This window comes from Plutella xylostella, chromosome 3 (genome assembly GCF_932276165.1).
Source record: "Plutella xylostella chromosome 3, ilPluXylo3.1, whole genome shotgun sequence".
NCBI classification, from domain to species: domain Eukaryota; kingdom Metazoa; phylum Arthropoda; class Insecta; order Lepidoptera; family Plutellidae; genus Plutella; species Plutella xylostella.
The window spans coordinates 4,315,135-4,338,565 of record NC_063983.1 but is presented as its reverse complement, the minus strand read 5'-3'; the positions used below and the strand labels follow the sequence as shown (position 1 = coordinate 4,338,565).

The 23,431-nt window shown below is 41.6% G+C and overlaps 3 protein-coding genes and 1 long non-coding RNA gene across 10 annotated transcripts in view; 1 reads left to right on the top strand and 3 right to left on the bottom strand.

Annotated features, from left to right (window-relative positions):
- The window catches only part of LOC105380100 (protein gustavus), a 57,818-nt gene extending 47,787 nt beyond the window's left edge, over positions 1-10,031 (top strand). For 5 of the 6 annotated variants that reach the window (XM_038117167.2, XM_048625557.1, XM_038117166.2 and 2 more), the window contains 4 exons: positions 1,250-1,543; positions 4,455-4,716; positions 6,146-6,401; positions 7,633-10,031. In XM_038117167.2, coding sequence (XP_037973095.1) covers positions 1,353-1,543; positions 4,455-4,716; positions 6,146-6,401; positions 7,633-7,769 — 846 coding nt within the window. In that variant the 5' untranslated portion in view covers positions 1,250-1,352 and the 3' untranslated portion in view covers positions 7,770-10,031. Of the gene's footprint in view, positions 1-522; positions 1,180-1,249; positions 1,544-4,454; positions 4,717-6,145; positions 6,402-7,632 lie in introns of those variants that run through there. The other variant, XM_048625568.1, reaches the window with a different exon arrangement.
- LOC125489546 lies at positions 3,163-3,838 on the bottom strand. The gene is made up of 3 exons (XR_007267058.1): positions 3,783-3,838; positions 3,506-3,678; positions 3,163-3,330 (listed from the first exon to the last, which is right to left on the bottom strand). It is a non-coding gene; the product is annotated as an uncharacterized LOC125489546 (long non-coding RNA).
- A 265-nt stretch (positions 10,032-10,296) lies between the features above and the next one.
- Positions 10,297-19,904, bottom strand: LOC105380058. 2 transcript variants are annotated; one of them, XM_048625540.1, is made up of 18 exons: positions 19,680-19,904; positions 19,168-19,244; positions 18,904-18,947; positions 18,569-18,772; positions 18,239-18,333; positions 17,811-17,944; positions 17,221-17,601; positions 16,596-17,036; positions 16,325-16,459; positions 15,795-15,836; positions 15,085-15,702; positions 14,612-14,764; positions 14,011-14,197; positions 13,491-13,854; positions 13,045-13,216; positions 12,088-12,292; positions 10,935-11,058; positions 10,297-10,535 (listed from the first exon to the last, which is right to left on the bottom strand). In XM_048625540.1, the coding sequence occupies exons 1-18, from the start codon at positions 19,793-19,795 to the stop codon at positions 10,383-10,385; spliced, it is 3,645 nt and encodes a 1,214-aa protein (XP_048481497.1). In that variant the 5' UTR covers positions 19,796-19,904; the 3' UTR covers positions 10,297-10,382. The 2 variants fall into 2 exon arrangements, with proteins under 2 accessions (XP_048481497.1, XP_048481500.1); XM_048625543.1 differs by lacking the exon at positions 16,325-16,459.
- A 1,290-nt stretch (positions 19,905-21,194) lies between these two features.
- Positions 21,195-22,900, bottom strand: LOC105380056 (transcriptional adapter 3). The gene has a single exon (XM_011549546.3). The coding sequence runs from the start codon at positions 22,636-22,638 to the stop codon at positions 21,256-21,258; it is 1,383 nt and encodes a 460-aa protein (XP_011547848.2). The 5' UTR covers positions 22,639-22,900; the 3' UTR covers positions 21,195-21,255.
- Positions 22,901-23,431: the final 531 nt, after the last annotated feature.

The window sequence follows — 23,431 nt, the reverse complement described above, 5'->3', positions numbered from 1 at the left end:
CTAAACAACTGGCTACGTAACGAGCCAGCTCAAACATTCCCACGATCGATTACAAAACAGTATCACTGCTATTTCTAGCGTGCTTGCGTTACGGTAAATAGGCTTATTAAGTGCAGTGCAATCGTTTTATTGATAGAAGTGATAATTCTATCTGGCCGGCCGCGATGTCCGGGCTCGACCTCACGATCGGTCGCCAGTTGATCGCTCGCAGACGTCACAGCTGCGGCTGCGGCGATCCGCTCACTCACATGTTCCATGTTTACTGACCGGCCACGTGACCGCCGACATGTACTCGCTGTCGACCACCATAAACTCATTCATTGTTTGCTGACCTATCAAAGTTGAATATTTAAATTCTGTAATATTATCTATGTAACATCAATATAAAATATCACTTATTATTCGGTGATTGTAAGCGATAAAGGTCTAGACAAAAATACTCGAGGCCATCATAGACTTGAATGTCCAGTTTATTGATATTCTCGATGGTTTGTCGTCGAGGCACTGAGCTGGCTTGTTTAGTTCACATTCGGAGGCGAGCGGGCGCTGTCGGGACGGGAACATTCACTGCCTTTCACTTCCCGCTTTTGTCGCGCCTTCTCTAGCCGCGAGAGGCTGGCGACCTTGTGCTGTGCGTGTCTGTTGCCCGTTCCCATCCGATATTGCGCTTCTATACAACTGCCATCGGTGACATCACTCACTCACTGCAATCTCGAGACAAATTAATGACACAGGCCAGCTAACGCTGTTAGGAAGTCGTTCCAACAAAGACCAATGACCAGCGCCACCGCAACCGATTGCTAATTGCCTATCTGGTTGTTAAATGATATCATGCACACGTCGGCGCGGAGGCAGCGTTTGCACGTGTTGTGGAGCGAGCCTCGAGGGCCGAGTTAACCTTGGCTTTTGAGCGGTGACTTTCACGGTTAGACGGTCGTCGCTTACATAAGATGTGCGGGCGATTCTACTGGCGAGCGATGCCGCAACCCGTCCGAGCATCGGATGTGACGACATAGCAGTAGCATGAGCTTGCACATGGCATCAGCCGACGTAATAGTCTATCCGCTGCCATCATGAGGCCGGCATTGTGTTTGGTGGCGCTCGTGTTTTTAATTCAATTGTGACGCATTAAGCGCTTTGTTTAGAATATATTCTGGTGATCATGTTACACTCGACCATGTGCGTTTTCCACTTGTCTCCCGTAGCCGTAAACTTTTTCCATAACTAATGTGTGTGGTTATTGTTGCAGGTACAAGAGCGGGGTGCGCGGCGTGAGAGGCGGCGCGGAGGAGGCGCGGCGCGGCGGCCTCAAGGCGCTGCCGGCGAAGCGCGCGCGAGCCCGCTGCCGGGGCATGAACATGGGCCAAAAGCTCTCCGGCGGTGTGAAGGCGGTGTCGCGCGAGTGCACCGCGCCGTTCAAGGCGGTGGTGGCGCGCGAGCTGGCCCCCGAGCCGCCGCGCCCGGCGCGCCTGGACGCGCTGCTGGACGCGCCGCCCGCGCACCCCGACCTGCAGGTCAAGCACGCGTGGAACCCTGATGATAGGTACGTGCTGTGTTGATAGGTTAGCTAATACGGACTGGAATGTTTTGGAGCACTGCTGAAGTAAACATGTCTCCATCCCGTACCAATCATATGACAGCTCTCGTTAGATTTTTTTAAAAGCTAGACCCCGCTGACTACTGCTCTCCCTTGCTCTACATAGGGCCATATCGTGGTGCCTTTGTCAGATAATCTCTACTGTGAACATAGGAACCAAAATACAAAAAAGAGCACGTTGTTTAATATTTTGTACATAATTGGATTGATAAACTAGTTACATAAGTAGGAAAACCCTCTAATTTTAAAGGATACTTGAGATCAATAGCTGCATTTGCTTTGAAACATAAATAATTAGAACATTAAATTGAAATAGGTTTGTCAATTCTACAGCTTGTAATAGGAAATATACGATCCTAACAAGACGTCCATGAAAGTGTTGCTTAACTTTGAATGAAGTTCCTCGTTCAATGGATGTACCGGCTAGATTGATTACAGATAAAGTTCCTTGAAGGAAATGAACAACTTTTCCAACTACCACATGTAACTTGGTTAACTTGGCTACTGCAATATCGATAAACTTATTGAAATCTTCTCTACAAACTTGGCAATCTAGACAGCTTGTGTCTGTTTAAGTTATGTCTTCATTTATGTCCAGATGCTTTATTTACATATATCTTAACTATATGTATCTTAAATATAAGTTGACTTATTATTTTCTGATAATGAAAATCCACTGCTAAATATAGGTACCTATACCTCTCTAAAGTAAAGCCGTAACACTCTGCCTTCGGCTTTCCTCATCCAAACTGATTCACAACCTCAACCATCCAGGAGGGTGATTCGTGTCACAAAAAACACCTTCGTTTTCATCTCGTTTTCAGATTTTTACGAACGAGCTATGAAATTGCGATTCACATGGCACTAAAAACAAGCTTCATAGTAAGATCGTTTCGAGATCGCAAAATGAATGAACGGAATGGAGAATGACGCGATTCATGTAATTTTTGTTGAATTTTTTGATATCGCTTATCTGTCATATTTTGACGTTTATGCGATTTTAAACTTTCGAAGAAAAGGGTGAAATTGTAAGATCGTTTTCAGAAAAAATACTGCTAACACTGAAATTAACCTTGTACGCATCTCTCCAAGATCTTCAAGCCATTTTTCAGCCGGACAGCCGTCCCTACGAGATACGTTTCCATCTTTACCGAATTCGTAATTTTCCTTTATAGTAAGCTTGTATTAGTGATATTTATTTGATTGGCGTGGGTTTTGGCCTGAGGCCCTCGCAGAATGAGGAAGAATATTTTAACCGAAAGCATACACATTCCCTCAGTGTGCAAATTGTAAGTTAATGAATAAAACACATTGTAATGCATGTATATTTTATTTATTGATAGAACTAATAAATTCTATGAATTATCACAAATACTAAAAAATATAGGTAGTAATTAGGTCCCTTTACCACTTAATAAAGCTACACATAGTGGCAATCAAAGATTAAAGTCTTATTATTTTTCTCATATTCTCTCCTATAGGTTGGCTGGTACAAAATGCTTTTAGCCTTTTGTATAATTATTAATACTTATATATACAATATTTTGTTAACAATTATTAAACTATTATTGTATATAGGAACTTAGGTAATCAGTAATCACAGGTGCTCCTCTGTTTGAATTGACGCATGAAGAAGAGGAAGAAGAGAGGCGTGAGGCCATTGAAGGCCAGGCGCATGCGCAGGGACGGGATCCTCCCACGCACCGCCAGTCTTGATTGTTCCTTTCATTAGCCTAGAAAAGACAAAATGAAAAGTTCAGTATGATATTGTTCTAAAAAATTACAGACAGACACTAACAAAACTACACTGTAACATAAATATTCAACACCAGTTTTCCTAACACAACGGGGGAACAATGAAGTTAAATTCTATTCTATTATTTAGCCAAACATTTATGAATAACCTACCTTTTTCCATATGAGGAGCCCCTGCTCAAGAAGCCTCTCATTGACTGCAGCCTGTCTGTTCATTGCTTCAGCTATCATTGTGAGGGCTGAAGCCGTGGCCCTCTCACAACGTAGTTGCTCCATCTGCAACTCAAGCACATCGGCTGCTGCTTGTGTTCACCTAGTTCATGATTCTAAAACAATTCAAACAGAAATTGGATACAATTACAATACCTTCTTGACTACAACCGGTAACAATTATATTTCAAAAAAAATAGGTTAATACATTGATACTTACATGTCTCAGTCGTATTTCTCTAAGTTAGTTATACTTCCTTTATTCTTATTTTTCAAAAAAACTACGTTGAGACGAAAATGAGCAAAGCAAATCAATGTTTTTATGTAGAAAACATGGCGGCTGTCAAAAGTGCCACAGGTTATGAATTTCTTCAACGTTGAATTAAAAAGCCGTTTCTTGATACTTGCTATCGACACCAATTCCAACAAAGTATATTGTAGGAACAAAATTATTTAAAACAATTAGTGGTAGTATTTATTATTTTTGCATGGCAATTAAAAAAATATAGTTTCATTCATTTCACTCAAGCCATCCAAATACGAACTAGCGATATGAAAACGAGATCAAAGTATGTGTGTTATGAATCGCGTTTTTGAACATTGCGGATTTCATCTCGTAACTCGTTCGTATCGCTTTACAAATATTTCGGTTGAGATATGAATCGCGCCCCAGGTACTGTACGACCATCGAAAATTTACAATCGACCATCCTTAAGCATCGCTGCAATCGGATATAACTTGTATAGATCAGGCAGTTGTTTAAAAACAGAACTGCTTGTTGATTGCTAATATATTATGTCGATGGTGGTACGGACTATGCTAGATTCATAATATGATAAACCTTTGCTGTCTTTGAAAACCTCAATCCTAATCCGCATTTCAACTCTTCCAGATCACTAAACATATTCGTCAAAGAAGAGGACGCTCTAACCTTCCACCGGCATCCGGTGGCTCAAAGCACGGACTGCATCCGCGGACGGGCGGGCTACTCGCGCGGCCTGCACTGCTGGGAGGTGGTGTGGCCGGCGCGCCAGCGGGGCACGCACGCCGTGGTGGGCGTGGCCACCGCGCACGCGCCGCTCCACTCGGTCGGCTACCAGAGCCTCGTCGGCGCCACGGACCAGAGCTGGGGCTGGGACCTTGGCAGAAATAAGGTGGGTTTTAGAGAGGAGAAGCATAGAATAGAATGTTATTTCGACCAAGTCCATAAAACACACGGTAACTAAACATAAAAATGCAATAACAAAGACTAATAAGATTTATTTATTTATTTCAATAACTTAACTAAGATAGGTTGCTAGGCAGGTGTAAAGAAGTTCTAAGTTGAAGGAACCAGGAGGCTGGTGGTACAGATGTTATTTATCTTTCTGATTTGAGTTCTTTACTGTGAAAAAAGCTGTTTCTTTAATAACTAATGTACTGTGCCGTAAGCCATTGTAGTAGCCTTGGCAGTTTTTGCGACGCGTGCTTAATCCGAGTCGGCCTAAGGTCGCTGCAAGCACTATCTCTCGGGCACTAAAATCTGTAAATGCATAAGAGTGCATTGACACGTTTACATATCCTTGGTTATGAGTACACGATACGAGTAAAAGTATGTGAGGGGCCATTGAACCCATTGACAACGGCTCGTTTTAATAAAGCTCGCATAAATCCTTGACAACTATCGCAGTCCCGTGGACGACCCCGCTCCCGGGCAAGTTGCACTCAACAGTTACGCAAAAAGCTGTAAACAACGATTACTCGACAAATGGATGGACGCGGGCTGATTAAACTCCGACAATTGAGAGTAACTGTAGAGGCCGACGCTTCTATTTTCAACTTCGCACGCAACACGCGCTAGACGCGTACGCCCGTGTTTGGGTCAATATCATAGTCATTATCATTACTTACGTAATTGGCTGCCGTGAAAATGGCAAACGGATCTTTGCCATTATTCTGGAATGAACTGCAGAAGGAAGTGTTCGCAGCTAGTGTTGGAATTCGAATCTAGCAATGTTCGGAATACAAAGCAGCGTCGAGCATGCATGTGCAACAAAATTTAAATTTCAATAGGAAGTCTGAGTGATAAACGACTATCAACGCCAAGGCGGCATGTTAAATAAGTTGCCACAATAAAGTAACCATTGATTTAATTTAAGACCTTGTATTGAAGTATTCTTGAAGGCAACTTAACATGGAGTACTTTATTTACTAGACTCATTATTTTGTCTTCCATTCTTATTATAAATCTTGTGCTAACTTTAGGACTGCAAATTAACCTATCACGTTTTATAAAAATAACCAAGGTTGGTACCATTGGATGATTTGTAAAATATTATGTATGTTCCTACTATATTCAGTCCTGTGGAAAGTGTTTATATCTAAAATGAGAAGTAACTGTAAGATCCCAATGAGAATATAGTATTCCGCATTTAACCGAAATTAAAGTTACCTTTCATGTCCGTCCGATATATTTTTGAACTACATGAACAATGTAAGATAAAGGCAGCCCATCCGTAGCTATATTGACTCTTGAGAAACCGCTCCTTTCACTATCTCTTCTACCACACACCATCACTAACCACCTCCCCTCCTAAATTCCAGGTGTACCACAACGCGAAAGGCACCGGCGGCAGCGGCACCACCTACCCTGCGCTCCTCAGACCCGACGAACAGTTCCTCGTGCCGGACCGCCTGCTGGTGGTGTTGGACATGGACGAGGGCACGCTGGCGTTCTGCGCCGACGGCCGCTACCTGGGCGTGGCGGCGCGCGGGCTCCGGGGCAAGACGCTGTACCCCATCGTGTCGGCCGTGTGGGGACACGCGGAGATCACCATGAAGTATATTGGCGGGCTCGATCGTGAGTGTTTTGTTTTTGGTATCTTACCTATAAGTAGATACCTAGTCTATTTTTTTAACAAACGAGTACAATAAATGGGTTTAGTGCGTAGCTGTTGGTCTTAAGAATAACGCATCTCACTCTGGCAATGTCGGAAATGTCCGAGAGATACTCAGTACTCGTTTGTTAAAAAAAATACTATAGTTATTGCAGACATTGCAGTGGAATACTTTACGCTATGATTGGGTGCATTCAATGCGTGTTGGGGCCCGTGACGAAACATTAGGCTAGTTATCAATATTGAGATGTTATTAAGGTATCTGGGTAAAACATTGATAAGTTTAGACAGTGACAGCATCACATTAGTTCCCCAGATAACAATAATTATCTGGCTTTGGACATAAATGTCGTTAGTTATACGTTGGAGATGTTTCGTGATTTCTTTGAATTCGGGACTTTAGTAGTGCCCTGCTTGATATCTCTATAAAAAACTAAATATAACGTTACAGTATAACAATAGAAAACAAATTATCTATTCCAATGCCGTTATTAAATCAGTACATAAAACACAATGGTAGCACAAAGTATTTACAAAATAACCAAATCATGTTTATAAATATTCAGACCGCATTAATGCCAGGGTTCGGGGTTCGATCGCGATCTACGTGCGTGACTGATAAAAAGGGTGGCCCGAAATGACCGAAAATCGATCCCCAGCTGTTGCCAAGGTGCAAGCGAGCCCAACAGCTGATACCATACCCCTGTTGTTTACTGAGCTACCACAGCCACAGATAAGCTACCTGTGTTCACACATTGTTTATAGAGCAAACATACACACATTCGGCGACATTGTCACGTGTGGTTTTAGCGTGATGTGATGGTCTGTTGCTCGGACATATTGCGGACAAAGTTCAAAGGGACATCTATTGGCAGTTACACATTCGTAATTGTAATCATGGTGATAAACAGCTGAATAAAATTACTTATACACATTTAGAAATAACAAAGTGTGGATAGTACATATACATTAGTTTTAATCCAACGTTAAAATAGCTGTCATAAAATTATTCTTACACATTTTACTCCCCATTCGTAAGTTCATTTCAATCCCTCCAGTTGATCACTCAGTCTCCTCTATGACTATTGCAATCCCTACGTTTTAGATATGCCTATTGAACTGACCATGGCACACATCATTACCGACTTCTCATCTTTCCATCCTCACACTAACATACCCTTATCTTCTTTCCAGCCGAACCCCTGCCCCTAATGGAACTCTGCCGGCGCGTGATACGGCAGCGCGTGGGGCGGGGCCGCCTGCGCGCCGCCGCCACCCGCCTGGCGCTGCCGCCCGCCCTGGCCGCCTATCTGCTGTACCGCGCGCCCTAGCAGCCGCCCGCCCTGCCACGCACTCACCCAGCAGCGACAGTCTAGCCAGCTCTGACGTCCAGCGCGAAGGAAGTTTAAGCTAATGTGAATGTGTTGCTGTCATGCTTTGATAGTATAAAGACGGTGACAGCAATAGATTCAAAGTTGAGAATAGTCTGAAGTTTCTTTGTGCGAGTTTTTACACCGTTCGGAGGGTGAAAAGCAAATTGGTATGGCGCAGGAGTCACAGACTTTTCACTGCCCGGACGGTGAGAAAAACTCTCACTGGGCGCTTTGATAGTGAATAATCGTTGTGGAGATAAACAATTCGCAATATGTTTGCTAAATAAGGTCCGCTATCTGATAGCCAATCCAGTATGGCGGTTGATACCGACAGCATTTGTAATGTAACTTTTCCTTTGACTTAATTAACTGACGGACATTCCAAGTATGCCTTACATAAGTAATTATAGCAATAGTTAGTGTTCATTGTTGCAAACTCGTTTCATTATTAATCAAATTAGCCGCCATTTTGTTCTATTGGTTATCAGCTATAGAAACATAAATTTTGTTGATTCCATCCTCATTGTCTAGTACCGACTTCAGTTTCCGAAACGTATCATTCTTATTATGTTATCTGTGATAAATATATTTAATAATTCTCTTGCACACACAGCTGAATGTAATAATCCCGCGTGAACATTTGATTTGTGAAGCCAGCGTGACTGGAATGCCTTGTGGCGGGCGTACAATGGTACTATTTTGTTACCTAAATCAAGAATATAAATGTCGAATGTAGACAAAATACTTTTAAGTTTAGATGTGGCAGTTAAGCCAAAACTTGTGTTAAGATTAATCAACTTTGATGCAAGCCGCACGTGTTTAAAGCCATATTGATCTCTCAACTGACGCGCCCCCACATACCGCTGGTAGCCGGGGGCGCGCTTTACTTGTTAAGAATTATAATAGACGACAGACATGATCTAACCAACTCACGAGCCTCGGCAATGCTTATAATTATTATTAGATGTGACTATTGTTTGATCAACAATAGCGGACGATGACGTGGCGTCGCTCCAAATCTTAGGCCAGTGTATCGTTGGCAATTTTTACACTATTTTATAGCTCATTAAGCGACTGGTTTATTTTTTAGTTTATAGTGACCCTTTCCTATTGTAAAAACGTGTGTGTGTGTTCGTATTGTATATATCAACAAATATACGCATTGTATCCACAGAAGTTAACATGTCACCGTGAATTAGTTTCGCTGTACATTTCTAAAAGGTGTTTTTGCTTTAAGAAATTATTTTCTAGTGTTTAGATCGGTGCGCAGCGAGTCGTCGCCTCGCTAAGTCTTCGTTTGCAACTTTTAGACTAATAGGTATAATGCGAAAATGAAAATAGTATTGTCAGCATTATACTAATTAACTTGTCAGCCATTTTTGATCCAAATTAGTTGTATCGTATCCCTATGAAGGTGTGTAAGTACTTCCATTTTAATAAGATTTTTCCATACGTAGATTAACGACGTGTAGACGTCCCATCGCGGGTTCACTGTGGCCGGTTGGTATTCACATGCAAACCCATCTTTAACTTTATTCAACATGGGACATTATTATTATTATATTTGACAATTTAATTTAGGACGTGTGTCTTTTAGTTTAAATTATTAGGGATATTTATGACAATGGTAGAGCTGAGATTTGTATGTGAATATTGACATTTTATAAGCGAGAATGAATTAAACTGCCAAATGCGTTGTGCGTGAAAGAGACGAGAGATGAATGAGTGACACGAATACACAAGACAAAATAGATCTTTCCCCGCATAAAGATAATAATCATGATGATAAATAATACACCAAGCTCGATGTACTTCTGACGTCCCTTACGATAAACCCCTTACAGAGGACCAATGCTTTCTTGCTGTAACCTCCCACCACTCACAAGTGTCGCCTCCTCCTTCTGTCCCCCACTTCTGTACACCCTACAGGGGTTTATCGTAAAGAATTATAATTAATATAGTAAAAATATTTTGATTTCCATGAAACATCAAATTTAGCCCTGTATATATATTTTTTATAATTTTGCAGTGTTTTTTAACATTTAAGTGGAAAATGCATTTTAGTTGTGTAAGTTTTTAGGCAATATTTTTAAAAGGTAATTTCTAACGGATAACTGCGTTTGTCAGTCGAATCTCTTAGACACAAGATATAAAAAAAATAGGAAAACGATTGGAGTAAAATATAACTGGTTAAGAAAATAATAAATGATATGAACTAAACAATTGCTTTTCATTTTATTCGTTTAATATAAAACGCATTACAATCTAATTTATTTGATTATACTTGACATAATAACTACAGGCGAACAATTAATATCATTGATTTATAATTATCACATAATTAGGACGGTTTTCCTCAATCAGGCACATTAAGGCCTCTACACACCAAAGCCGCTGACCCGGCGGCATAGCCCGGCAGCCTAGTGCCGGCGGGTTAACATAGTACAAAATGAGGCCGGCGGCCTGAGCCGCCGGGTCAGCGGCTTTGGTGTGTAGGGGCCTTTAAATACAAGTACAGAAATACACACCTCAATAAAATTCATATTGTGCATGGTACAAAAGCAGTCTTCTTTAAATGAGTGTTAATGCGATGTCGGCCAGAGTGTGATGATCTTTGGCGGTGTCGTCGACTATGATTATGGTGTTTTCCTCGGGGAAGTCTTGCGGCAAGTCGATCTGGGCCGTCAGCTCGTGGATACCTCCTACCAGCTCGTCCAGCGATAACTAGAATAAAAGCATTTTAATTAGTCATCTGATTAATTATTGCAAAAGATGGCGCTGCGCGCTGTATGTGCCTGACTCTTACAAAAAAAAATGAATTTTATAAATAAATTCGGAGAACGACGTATTACCAGAATCGGATTTAATTATTTCTTGCAAAAATTAAAAAATAAGTGTACTAATGGCGGACTTAATGCTATAATATATGCATTTCCTACCAGTCAACTCAATAAATAAATAAATAGAGAAAGTGGTTATTAAAATATGAATGAATCTTACAAAAATATATAAAAAAAACATTATTACTCGCAATGTCGCAATGCTATCCTTAAACTAACACACACAATTAGGATCACACTTCCTCATTAAACTTCCATAACTACGCTAGCATGAAACACCGACCTTGGTCTCATGGAAGTGTTCGAGCAGCTGGTCCATCTCGGGCTGCTCTCCGTCGAACGGCTGCGTCAGCTGTTGCAGGTGGTCCGGCAGGGACCGCGCCGAATCACCAGATGCGCCCAGGATTCTGGAAGTGATGAGATGAAATTGAATATGTAGTCTCATTAATACACTCCCGGGCAATGAAAAGGTTCCACTGAAAAAAAGCACCAAATTCCTCATAAACGGAAAAGGCTAGCTTAATGACGCCTTCTGTAACATTAAAGTACATTTAACAGAGCATCAGGATATTACCAACTAAAACAGTTATATTTTGTTAAAATTTTAAATTAAATGTTTGAAAAAATTGGGGTCGTTTGGTGTCGGCATTTTGTGAGTGGAACTAATTCATTACCCGTGAGTGTAGTATTGTTTATTTATAATTTATTTAAATGTTTATTGCAAAAATATAGGATATAAGTGTACAAAAGGTGGGCATAGTGCGGTTAGAGTGTAAGTATAAAAGCTTTTTCTACCAGCCTAATTGATATAAATAAAGAAATAACACTATCTGATGTTCTATCACTCTCATATACTTAGAACACTCTCGGGGTAACATTACCTATCGCCCTAAAATAACAAAATAAGATCTTTTCCGCCTTTTGGGACTTTTGGGAGCTACGCTACTACACTACTACGACAGTTAAACAGACACATTAAACTAATAACACCCTTCTTTTTCCGTCGGGGGTTACCAAACCTACTTGAGTATCCTATGCCTGGTGAGCTCTGCGCCGGTGAGCCACTCCACCTCCAGGGTTAATGTGGCCGACGTCTTGTCAACTGTACCTTATATACTTCTACCATAGACAGTCTATGCTTCTACCGACCCTGGGTAGTCAGCGAAGGACTACTTATATGGCGGACGGCATCACGATGACAAACCTAGTACCGCTTTCTATATAAACGTAACGTAAAAGGATCGCCATTCTTTTCTTCTGTTTGAGTTCGCGAATGCCTGGTTGACAAAAGAAAAGAAATGCGATCCCTTTACGTTACGTTTATATGAGCTGTGACATTCATTTATTCAATTCTTTATTGCACAAATACAATATTTAAGTGTATAAAAGGTGCTTTAGTCGTCACAAGCTAAGAAAACGAACATCATCAAACTCACTTGAGTATCCTACGCCTGGTGAGCTCTGCGCCGGTGAGCAGCGTGACGCAGCAGAGCGCCGTGGCGGCGGCGCGCCCCGCGGCCCGCGCGAGCTTCTCCACGCGCGCCCATTCCACCTCCAGGGTTAATGTTGCTGACGTCTTGGCCGGGATCACTCGGTGGGACTTGATGAGCTTGGAGAATGGTGCTACCGATCTGTATTGCACTGGAAGGAGAGTGAGCATTTGTTAAGTTAAAGGAGGAGTTTAGTAAAGAAGATTCGTCTGTACGTGTGTTCACCGATATCGCCGCCATTTATTAACCATGGTGGTCACATTTTAATTTCAGAAATAAATTCCTAGGACGAGTCTGTGATATACCTCGGAGTTCGGAGTGCCGCCGTTACGTTGCCTGGAGCGGATATCCGCGGAGAGGTTTTCTATAAAATGTTACCCTTCTATACACTATCATAATATAATTAATCATCATTCATTTTATTAATCGGGGACGTAGGGCTCGCAGTATCTTTCTCCATTCGGAATGGTTTCCAGCTCCTACATTGACCCATTTATTCATAAAAAAGCAACTCTATACCCACAGTTAAAATGCACGGTAGCAGCTAGGAAGGCGGGCGTGCTGCTCTTGTTGTCCACCGCCAGCGCCAGCGGGTGCCGAGTCAGGGCCCGCACCAGCGCCGTGTCTCCGTACGTGACCAGTGACCCCGACCAGTTTCTCTCTGCTACACTCACCGAGTTTGATCCGGTTTTGTTTTATTTCCTCGGACCAATGAGTTTGGTTATCTACGGACGAGGCCCCATTATTATTGCGTCGTCGCTGTCATTTATTTTTATGAGCGTTAATTAGGAACGACGCGACGCGACGCCCGGCGAAACGCACCAATGGGACCTCACCATACCTTGGTGTACCTCCGCTATGTTACTTGGGTTGTTCCATAAACTTTCACCCTTCTATACTCACGGTTAAAGTGCACGGTAGCAGCTAGGAAGGCGGGCGTGCTGCTCTTGTTGTCCACCGCCAGCGCCAGCGGGTGCCGAGTCAGGGCTCGCACCAGCGCCGTGTCTCCGTACGTGACGAGAGAGCCCGACCAGCGCAGTGGCGCTACGCCCCCCGCCGTGCCGTACAGAGGGATCTGGTGGGAATGAGCCTTTAGTAGTCTGATAGCGATTACTCTAATTCGTTATTTATAAGATGGAAGATGCTACTAATGAACACATTATTATAAAGGGTGTTAAAAAAGGAACCGTAAGCCGAAAGACGGTGACTCAAGTTAATCTGAAAATCTTGTTATGTATACGATTTATATAATATTAAAAAATAATTTAATATAATATTAATTGCTAAAACATTTATCTTCTCAAAATATATTTAGATACAAAAACATAAAGACGTCAGAAAACACTAACCTTCTTTCCCAGACTTTTTTCTTTCTCCAGAGTCATGATCATCTTGGCGGCGCAGGGGCGGCCATGGTTCGCCTGGAACACTACCGGAATGGTTCTGCACTCGCCCGGACCAAACGTCAGTATCGACGTCACACTCTGCGGAGCATCCCGTATAATATCCAAATAAAACCCCTCCCCGACTATTTTAATCGCCACCTTCTGAGTTTGGTCGGTGAAGTTTTTAAGGCTAAGTTCTTTTCTTCCGTTTCTGATAAAGCAGAGTTCAGCTTTGTTAGTTTTGATCGGGAACGTCTTGGGTTTGTCGCTGCCGCCGGATAGTTCGATGCTTGTTCGCGAGCCGTCGGCGTGCTTGAATACCAAAAACCTGTAATAAATTACATGATTGGTAATGAATTAGACAATTATTTATTTGTTCCGCTTAAACATTACACAAGAAAAAATAAGACATAAATAGAGAATAGTCCAATTCACTACATTTATTGGAATTAAAACAGGTAAATAGCAATTGAAAGTTTCCTACCCTTTGCAAAGTTTATCCTCCGGCCCGTGGTAGGTGACTTTAAAGTGTAAAGTGGCCCCAGAGCCCAGCTCGAACTTGTTGTACGACACTCGGAACATGTTGGTGTCCTGTTGGTTGTCGTCCTTCACGTGAACGGTCCACGCGCCGGTTATTGAGCCCTCGTTGCGGACTGGCAGCGATACCACTTCTGAAAGACACATGGGCAATTATAAGGTTTATTTCAAAGGCATAAATTAAATGTTTTAGCACAAAATGGACATTTTCTATGGGCTTGGCCAAAGTGGGCTCACCGCTCACTTAAAATAACACTTTGTCATTTCAGGCTCATGAATCTTTATGTTACCTCCAAGATTAGAAAGGCAAGTGCACAATGGTTGTAATCTGAGGTAGAGCTCGACTGAGCCAAGTACAGACACTAAGATTGTCTATGAGAGATAAAGCGATAAAGTCGCCTATTAAGCATTATTTATAGTCTGTACTTAAGTACATATTTTTCATATACTTAAGTGTAAGTTATATGGTGCACATTAAAGTTACATTATATTCTATTCTTTACGATAATCGCGCAACCTCCTGCAATATTTTATCGTTAAACACTGACCATTCCCATTAATATGTATCTTCTTCATCGCGGTGTCCAGGGCCAGCCTGGCGTGTCCCACCGCGCCCGAAAGCTCCACCCGCTTCAACAGCGCATTCACTCCGATCAGACTCACTGTTAGAGAGCCTTTGAGTAATGCTGGCTTGTTGGCCGCTGTAAGAGTGTACATTAAGAAATTAAGACTAGTTAAGTGGTTTTTTATGTGATGCTTTATTTATGCGTTTAGCTCATCCTAGGTAGTCAGAGACTGACGCTAAAATCTGACTGGCCAATCCTTTGTGACATAAAAATTACAAACCCTTCTTATATCTAGCTCTAGGGTTTATCACCGATATGGAAGGAAAATGAGATTCTTAAAGGAGTTAGAGAAGCTTCCGGGAGGCAATGGTTGGGGAAGGGTTTCTGATTAACAGAATGTTGTGGCGCTCCATGGGAGAGCCTATGTCCAGCTCAATAATATTTTATGTACTTACAATTCATTTCTGTCAACGTCGGAGCCGTAAACTTCAAGGTCACTTTAATGGCATTCCCATCAGTCAGCTTACACAGCTGCTTCGTAGATCCCTTATTCATTCTCTTCCTCGGGTCTTCTTGACCATTATCCACCAACTGCTTCGACACATCACTCTTCTGAATCTCCTGAACCGAACTTATCGTGAACGCTTTACTCCCTTCAGACACCGACAGATCCAGCAACAAATCTGACGGGCAGTCGCTTATCAGAACCAACGATCTTACACAACTCTTTCCTTCTTGAATCGGTGGGAATGTTACAGAGTTCATTCTGTCGGCGGATACCGCTTGTATTGACGGCATACGCGTCGCCACGTCTACTGTGAACACCTTGTGTTGTTCTTCGTCTAGAGATGTATCTTTCAATACCAGAGTGAAGGTCAGTTCCGTTGTCACTTCTACGTTGGATGTGAAGTGTAGCGTCAGCTTTTCTTCCTTGCCCGGCGGCAGGAGTATGGGAAAGCGTGGTAAGTCGATGTTGATGTCTCGGGAATGTTGAGATGGATTTGGTGTTATAGTGGCGGTCAACCAACTGTCTGACAGTGATGTCACTTCCAGTGTGGTTGGGATACTTACACCTGGTAACAAATTTTAAAATATTTATATAAATCCCCCAGAAAAAAATATGTACTTATCAAGTAAGGATAAAATTTAATAGAAATTCACTTACCAACAAATCCATCGACAGGTAAAGCCAGGACGTCCGCCCAATCTAAAATTAAAATCGATACGATATAAATTAAGGTGACTAGGTAAGTAAATGTAGGTAGTAAATGAACTGGTGAAACATAGTGCAAAATATTTGCGTGAATATAATTATTTAAAATAATGTTTGTTAGCATATATTAGTTGAGTCCCGATGGCAATTAGTTTATTAGTTCGTAACGCGCAACCCCGTGAAACTTAGGAAATTTACCGATGTGATCACCACTGGTAATAATATCGGTAGATTTATCACCTTGTAGGATTCAAAAATATAAACTTCTCATAAAAAACTCAAAGCAATGATACAAAATTTAAGTTCATTATGTATAAAGGCATAATCATATTTAAAATTTCATTAATTATCGCCGAAACAGCAGATGCTTTCTTCCGTTTCCGTAAAAATATTTTAGTAAAATTTTAAATGACTTCGATTATAAACTAGGGACCAACAAAGTCAAGTGAATATTTTTGAATCACCGTGTGTACCCCACCAACCTTTAGCACTAGTACTAGCACTGCCCTCAGACTTTAGCCGCCCCCTCGGTTGCAACAGCTCCTGCCAATCTACCGACTTATCTAACTCTTTATACTGAATGTTTGGGGAAGGAATATGTGAAGATTTTCCCTCGCCTGAAAACGTAAACTTATTCAATACAACAACAAAATAAATACACATGTACTTGTAATTAAAAAGTAATTTGAATTAGCTTCTGTAAATAGATATAAGAAAAGCAATAAATACATAAACATTATTAGTACCCCATACCTTTGCTGTTACGTGAATATGTATCACTTAGTTTGGGGCTGTTAAGTGCCAAATTCTCTTGGACAGTGCTCAATGTGGACCTGCTTTTGCTCGATGGAGATTTGGACCTATTATCAGTCTTCACACTCTCTCGCTTGTCTATTTCAATATCAACATTTTCAGATTTCGCAAGCGAGCTTCGTGTTACAATTACAGCTGGTATTTTTTTCTCGATATTCTCTTGGTTCTGTTTCTTTTTCCCGGTATCTATTACGGTGTTGATGGTTCCAGCTGAGCTGGCTGTTTCGGTTTTCTTGGTGTCTTTCAAGCTAGTGACCGGCAACTCTGGAACATTGCTGCGCCGCCGGTACGCCTCTGAGTTGGCGTCCATGGGGTTCAGAACTTTGTCGTTCATTCTCATGTACCGTATCAACATTTCCATGTCTATGCTGGATTCCTTTTCTGCAATGAAAATAAAGTAAAAGTTTACAGTAAAGCTATAAACTTTCAAGAGGGCAAGCAGAGTTGATGCGTTTTAATATGCGTTAGAAAAAATGGGGACTCGCTAACCATAACACAAATGTTATGTACCATATTATTTACATGCTTTTAACCGATTTATTATTTAATCCAAAAATACACTTACCAAGAAACCCTCTAATATGGGATATATTGATGGACTCTTCCTCACTGATGGCAGTAGACTCCTCAGTCTTGCCCGGGCCGGCAATGGGCAGCAGATGTTGCTTGGACGGGTCCATCAACACACTACAAGCCACACTGTTCTTCGGCCGGTCTCTCGGCGCTTCGGGTTTAACACTGCGGCGGTCTCTTGGCGCCTCAGGTTTCACGATACCGGGGTCTCTTGGTGCCTCAGTTTTAACGCTACGGGCGTCTCTTGGGGCCTCTGTCTTGGTGCTACGGGTAGTCTTGGGCTGACGGACCGGGACCGAATCGAGTGACGTGTCCAGAGTGTAGTGGATGCTCGGCTCCTGCTTTTGTAGCTCCCGGATTTGGACTGCTGGGTCTGTGGTGATGAAGTAAAGAAATAAGATTAGGTTTTCGCATGTTGAATAACTAAATCTATCGGCGGTCACGATCTTGGACACAAATCTAAGACAGGTGGTAAATAGGTAAACATGTTTGATAATACTATGTTTAGAAGACTTCGTTGTGTATATAACTATAATTTAGCAAGGCCAAACTTTAACAGGTAGCAGATTTAAAAAGGCTTACCGTGTGAGATGTCTAACCCTAGGGACATACTGGAAATGTCTCTCTTAGGACTGTCAGTTTGCTTCAGTATCTCGTCGATTCTGTCGCAACGCTTCGTGAAGTACGATCCCATTGACATTTCATTACGTTGGGACCTGAAAGACAAAATAGAGAATGTAGGTAGCTACATATGATTCTGGCGCTTACTGGTCAGTCAGCAACTGACGCAATTCTAACTTATACTGTCACCACGTAGACAAACCCTAAATGCGCTCGCGCAGTAGGTATGCATGCATAATCAGGAGGTTATGCATGCATACCTACAGATACAGATTAGAGTTAGGTATACATAGTTGGTTGATATAGTCTTCACTCTGAAACCACCTACTGACTTGGACTGTGGTGTTGGTTTTGTGACTCTAAGTATAATAGAGATATTGCTTACTCACATAATGGTTGTTTCTTTAAGGTCCATATTAATAAGTTTTGGATGGACAGGTAGTTCCCTGTTCAGCAGTGATTCCTCATCAGCTGTTAACTGCAACTGAAAGTACAAATAGTTTGTTTAAATAAGAATTGCAAGAAGAAATAAAAATTTAATCTCAAAAAGTGGTAATACTAACTTATGGCTATCAAATGTACACTATTTTGAACTGAAACACAGTGATTATAGCAAATAGCAGATACATGAATGAGAATAATGAGTACACTTGTAATTTTCCGTAAAGGTACCTTAGCTTAGTCTTAAGTTAAATAACTTCTATATACCTATAACTAACCTTGGATTGAAAAGAGTATCCAGGTACAATGGACTGGCTCATGATCTCGTCAACATCGTTAGTTTGCAGATTCATAACCTTCTCTATGTTCTTGCATTCCATAACAGAATGTCTGCCGTAATCAGTGAATGTGGTCAACATCTTAGCCACTTGTTCTGCAGCCCCAGTGGACCTTCCTGTCATCTCTGCCGGATGAAATGATGTCTAGAAAATGTAAAAAAGGTAACATATTATTCTAATCAACCTTACTGTAACGATTGCAGCAGCATAGATAACAAATTCAAAGTGAAAGGGTAGATAGATATGGAATGGTAGATAGATGCGTATGTACTTACAGATTTGCTCAATGACAAGTTGGCAAGCCCAGAGTCTCCAAAACCTGAAATAGATATTCAGTAATTGACATACAATAGCTTTCCAAGTCACAATAATTGTGAATTCTTCATAGACTTGAAGTTATGGTTTAAAGTTGGTGCCTATTCATTGATAAAATAAAAATTGAATATGAGGTAGTATGAATATTATATTTCTAAAAATATGTGCCAGAAATTAAACCAGTTCAACTCATTAAAACTTTAATTTACATAGATTCATTATACCTTCACACTGTTCTAGATCTAGTATTCCAGAGGATGATTCAGATGGGTGCACTGGCTCTGGAACTGATGCAATAGAGCTGAAAAACCATATAGGATATATCAGTTACTGGAAGGTTGTTTATTTTATAGTCTAAATAACCAATGACACAAAACAAAATTTGTTTTAACAAAACAATTTTGTTAAAACAAAATTAGTACTTAACAATTTGTAAGTATATCTATTATAGCTAATTATCCCAGTAAGTTATCTGTATCAAGTTGCCAAGGGGTCATTTTGGAGTATACTTACATATACATGGATAACGAAGCGACGGTCCATACATAGGAGTCAGCTGTTTGTCCTCATAACAAAAACACATACTACGGACTATGGCACTACCGGTCAACATAGCTAAGAACAAGAAAACAGACCACTAAATGCTTATGGATATCTGCACCACTGGTACATTACTGCATTCTTTAATTGCTTACTTTCATCTGTTACTCACCCCAAGCATAGGAAAATATATTACCTTTGCTGAGCTGATGCATTTACGAAATGACCAGACTTCGCATGGTTGAAGGATTTATCTTCGGCGGCGAAATACATGAGCCTCTGTATCTTTTTGGGCGTCAATGGATTATCCATTGCAAATAGAACTTGGCTAAAGATAATTCTTCCTTGAAACGGGAATGGAAAGTCGTTACAAACAAAATTCAATTTCTCAACGATTTGTTTTGGTCTTTGACATTTAAAGGAATGAACGATTTACGTTGATATTCATTCATGACGACTTCCTTTAAAACCATAGACAAATATCATGAAGTAATGGAAGGCTTACACATTGCGAGCTAGCGTGCGAGCAATGAACTTGAACATCCGTTTGAACGTAATGTGGTTTACACAGTGCGAGCTAGCGTACGAGTCAGCCTTCCGAGTAGCTGCACTGCAGTAACTCGCACTGTTCGGACGTTACTTACGAGTAACTCGTACGTGCGAGTTATTTTTTGTTTTCACTCGCCTGCTTGCTCGGCAGTAACTCGCACATGACAGCTACTCTCATCATTTGGAAACCTTCGGCAGTAGCTCGTCACTTGACATCGTGACTCAACTCAGACTAGGTAGGTGTAGTGTAGACAGCAAAGCGAGTCGAGCTACAGGCGGGATAAGGACAGAATGAGATGAGCCCACCTAACGTAACGTAAAGATCGCTTTCACAATGTGAGCTGCTGCCTGGCCAGTAGACAACTACTCGGTTTGTGTACTCGTACGCCAGTAGCTCGGCTCGCTCTTGCTGTCTACAAGACACCCAGTCCCAGTCCGAGTCGAGTCGCGATGTCGGGTGAACTTGTTTTAATTTTAAAAAACGGTGATACGCTCTGGCACTGGCGAGCTACTGCCGAACGCGTCCAAACGATGCGAGTGACGGCCGAGCCGCTGTCATGGGCGAGTTGCTGCCGGGCGAGCAGGCGGACTCGCACTTGGATGCGAGCTACTGACCAACTCACTGTTACTCGTAAGTTACGTCCAAACAGTGCGAGTTACTGCAGTGCAGCTTCTCGGTAGGTTGACCTGTACGCTAGCTCGCACTGTGTAAACTAGCAATTATCCACCAAAAAAGCTTTATTAAAAGTAAAAACACAGCACAGATTTTGGAACTTACACACACGCACTCACGCCTTGTACTAATGTACTCCCTTGCGGGGTAGGCAGAGGTGCATTGCTGCACCCACTTTTCGCCAGAGTGTTATGTTAGTCCCAATGTATCGCCCCCTATGGGCGAGCCTATTGCCATTTAACGGGCACATCCAAGACCCGAGAACAAATATCTGTGTTTAAACAAATATCTGCCCCAGCCGGGAATCGAACCCGGGACCATCGGCTCAGCAGTCAGGGTCACTAACCACTACGACGCCATTCGGCCGTCTAGCTTAGTTGACTTTCTGCAACTCTACATTACTTTAGTTCCCATTTTGCCGACACCTGTATTAAATATTAACTATTACGTAGCTTTCCCCCCATGGAAGTTAAATGAAAAGATTATAAATTTTCTTAAACATAATTTATTTGTTAATTACGATATCGTAAAACTTATGCATAACAGACATTTAACTAGTGTTTGGGCCAGTCACAGGTAGTGCATTTATTTCCTTGTTTAGTCTGATTTGTTCGTTAATAGCTTTCCAAGCATCATCTTTCTCCTTTTTGGTGATAACCCGTTTCTTCTGTTTGGCTGCCACCATTTTCTTATAAATATCAATACATTCAGCATCAACTTGGTCAAGTTGTTTCTTTAGGTTCAGTCTAATCATCTCTTGTTTGCAAAGACCAATAAGGTTCTTTAGGTTGCGGCAGTTGTCTTTTCTTACAGCCGTTAATTCAGTCTGACATTTCTTGATCTCGGCGAGGATCTCATCGTCAGCTGGGTTTGTGAGTGGGGGCAGGTCCTCTGGGTCCAGGATGCCCTGCTCCACTAGTTCTTTACGAAGACACTTTTCAAGAGTCAGGGAGTTTTTGTATGTGCTCTTTGTATTTGTACTTTGCTTCACTTTGACATCAGGAACTTCATACGGCATAGCATTTTCCTCCATGAGTGCAGAGACAAGTCTTTGGGTCAATGGCCCAGTTATTATGTTATCAGATGGCTTTTCAGTCTTTTTTCGTAAAGCAGAAGCATCAGGTGACATTCCTGATGATTTTTGTTTGTTCGGATTAGATGCATTTTGATCTTCAGCAATGTGCTCATCTGCCCAAACTTCTGAATAGTGTTTACCGAGAGGTGGTATTATTGGCAGTGTAGTATTGCTACTTTGAGCAAGCAGAGACTCCAAAAATTTGATGTCATCTAATGTGATTGGAGCACAGTAGGGCTGCACCGAGTTCCAGAACTTGTAAGGGATGTTGTTCCGCGGCAGGGCAAACTGGGACATCTCCAATTTGACAGAATTGTCTGAATTGAGCAGAGCTTCATTTGTGAAATTGTTGTGACCACCTGATGCACTGGAGAAGTTTTTGAACTTAGGCACTTTGGGCTGGTTAGACAATTTAGTGTATTCTTTTTTTATAAGTTTGTCATCCTGGAATTTTCTTTTGGCAGGATATTGAAGTTGCTTTCCTGCCGCTTTCCCCTTCTTCTCTCGTTTAGACTCATTAGTATCAATACTTTCAATCTCAGACTGGAAATATCTGACACGGAGAGCACTGTTAGTGAGTAATGATTCAAGCTCTAATTGTAATGAATCCAGCTCATCCATTCCAATGTGATCATCAGTAGACCGAGCAGCAATCGCCGTGTACCGCGGCAGGACGACTGCATTATCTTGAACTTTGATGTAGGGAATGGGGCACACTTCCACTTTACTTTTGCCAACAGATGGAATTTTGGCAGGTTTATGGTATGGTGATATGCCAGGACTAGAGGGTTTCCCACCATCATGGCCTTTACTTGCAAGTCTGCCTTTGCTATTGTGGTGCATTCTTTTCCCCAACATTTCAAACTATTTGAATATTCCCGCGTTATCCTCGAAACACAGAAGTATAACTATAGACACGTATAATACATTCGAAAATACTTCACTATATCGACAATTACATGACTGATTCGATTTTCAATTTAATGAATTTTTACAATAATGTGAATTTGCACTGAAATAATCCAGGATTATGGAATAATTATGGAAAAATATCAAAAACAACACAATCAAATTCACGACAGTACAAATGACAAGGCAAAATGGCGTCAGTGTAAATGTTGCAAGAATTAAATAATATTTATGTGCATTGATTTTTTTCATGGTAGCACTGAATTATAAGCGTTTATGGAGTACGTTACGCGCTACTTTTTTGAAAAATAACAAGTGGACCATTGTTGCAGACCACCATATCTGCGAAGTGCACCATTCCGCTGTTACTGCCGCTGGTATGAAATGAAACGCGTAAATTTAATCCTTCTTTTAGTTTCGATAGTAAACATGCAATCAACTTCTTTTACTTCCTTATTAAGAGAAATGTAGATGTATTGTAGGATTTGTTTTTCATCTTTTGTGGTCTGTGCTTTGAATAATAATGATCTCTTGCTTTTGGTCCTCGTTTTCAGCCGTTGTTGACCTACTTATTGGTCGGACGCAGTTGGACTGTTGCTGTCGTCGGACTGGACTTTGTGGTTACTCAGAGGACCTGTCGGAGGCCGCCACCCGTCCCTGTCCGCCCTTGGTCCGCAAGTGGTCTGCCTGGCGACTCGCCCGTGTCACCCACCCCCTCAAATGTTTTCTGTGGTCCCGTCAC

Excerpts from the sequence above, each read along its gene's own strand:
- LOC105380058 (XM_048625540.1), bottom strand. The coding sequence starts at position 19,795 with ATGGATAATCCATTGACGCCCAAAAAGATACAGAGGCTCATGTATTTC. Across the intron at positions 18,773-18,903 it reads ACTTGTCATTGAGCAAATCT|ACATCATTTCATCCGGCAGA; the intron begins GTAAGTACATAC and ends TACATTTTCTAG. Across the intron at positions 11,059-12,087 it reads ACCAGGCGTAGGATACTCAA|AATCCTGGGCGCATCTGGTG; the intron begins GTGAGTTTGATG and ends CATCACTTCCAG.
- LOC105380056 (XM_011549546.3), bottom strand. The coding sequence starts at position 22,638 with ATGTTGGGGAAAAGAATGCACCACAATAGCAAAGGCAGACTTGCAAGT.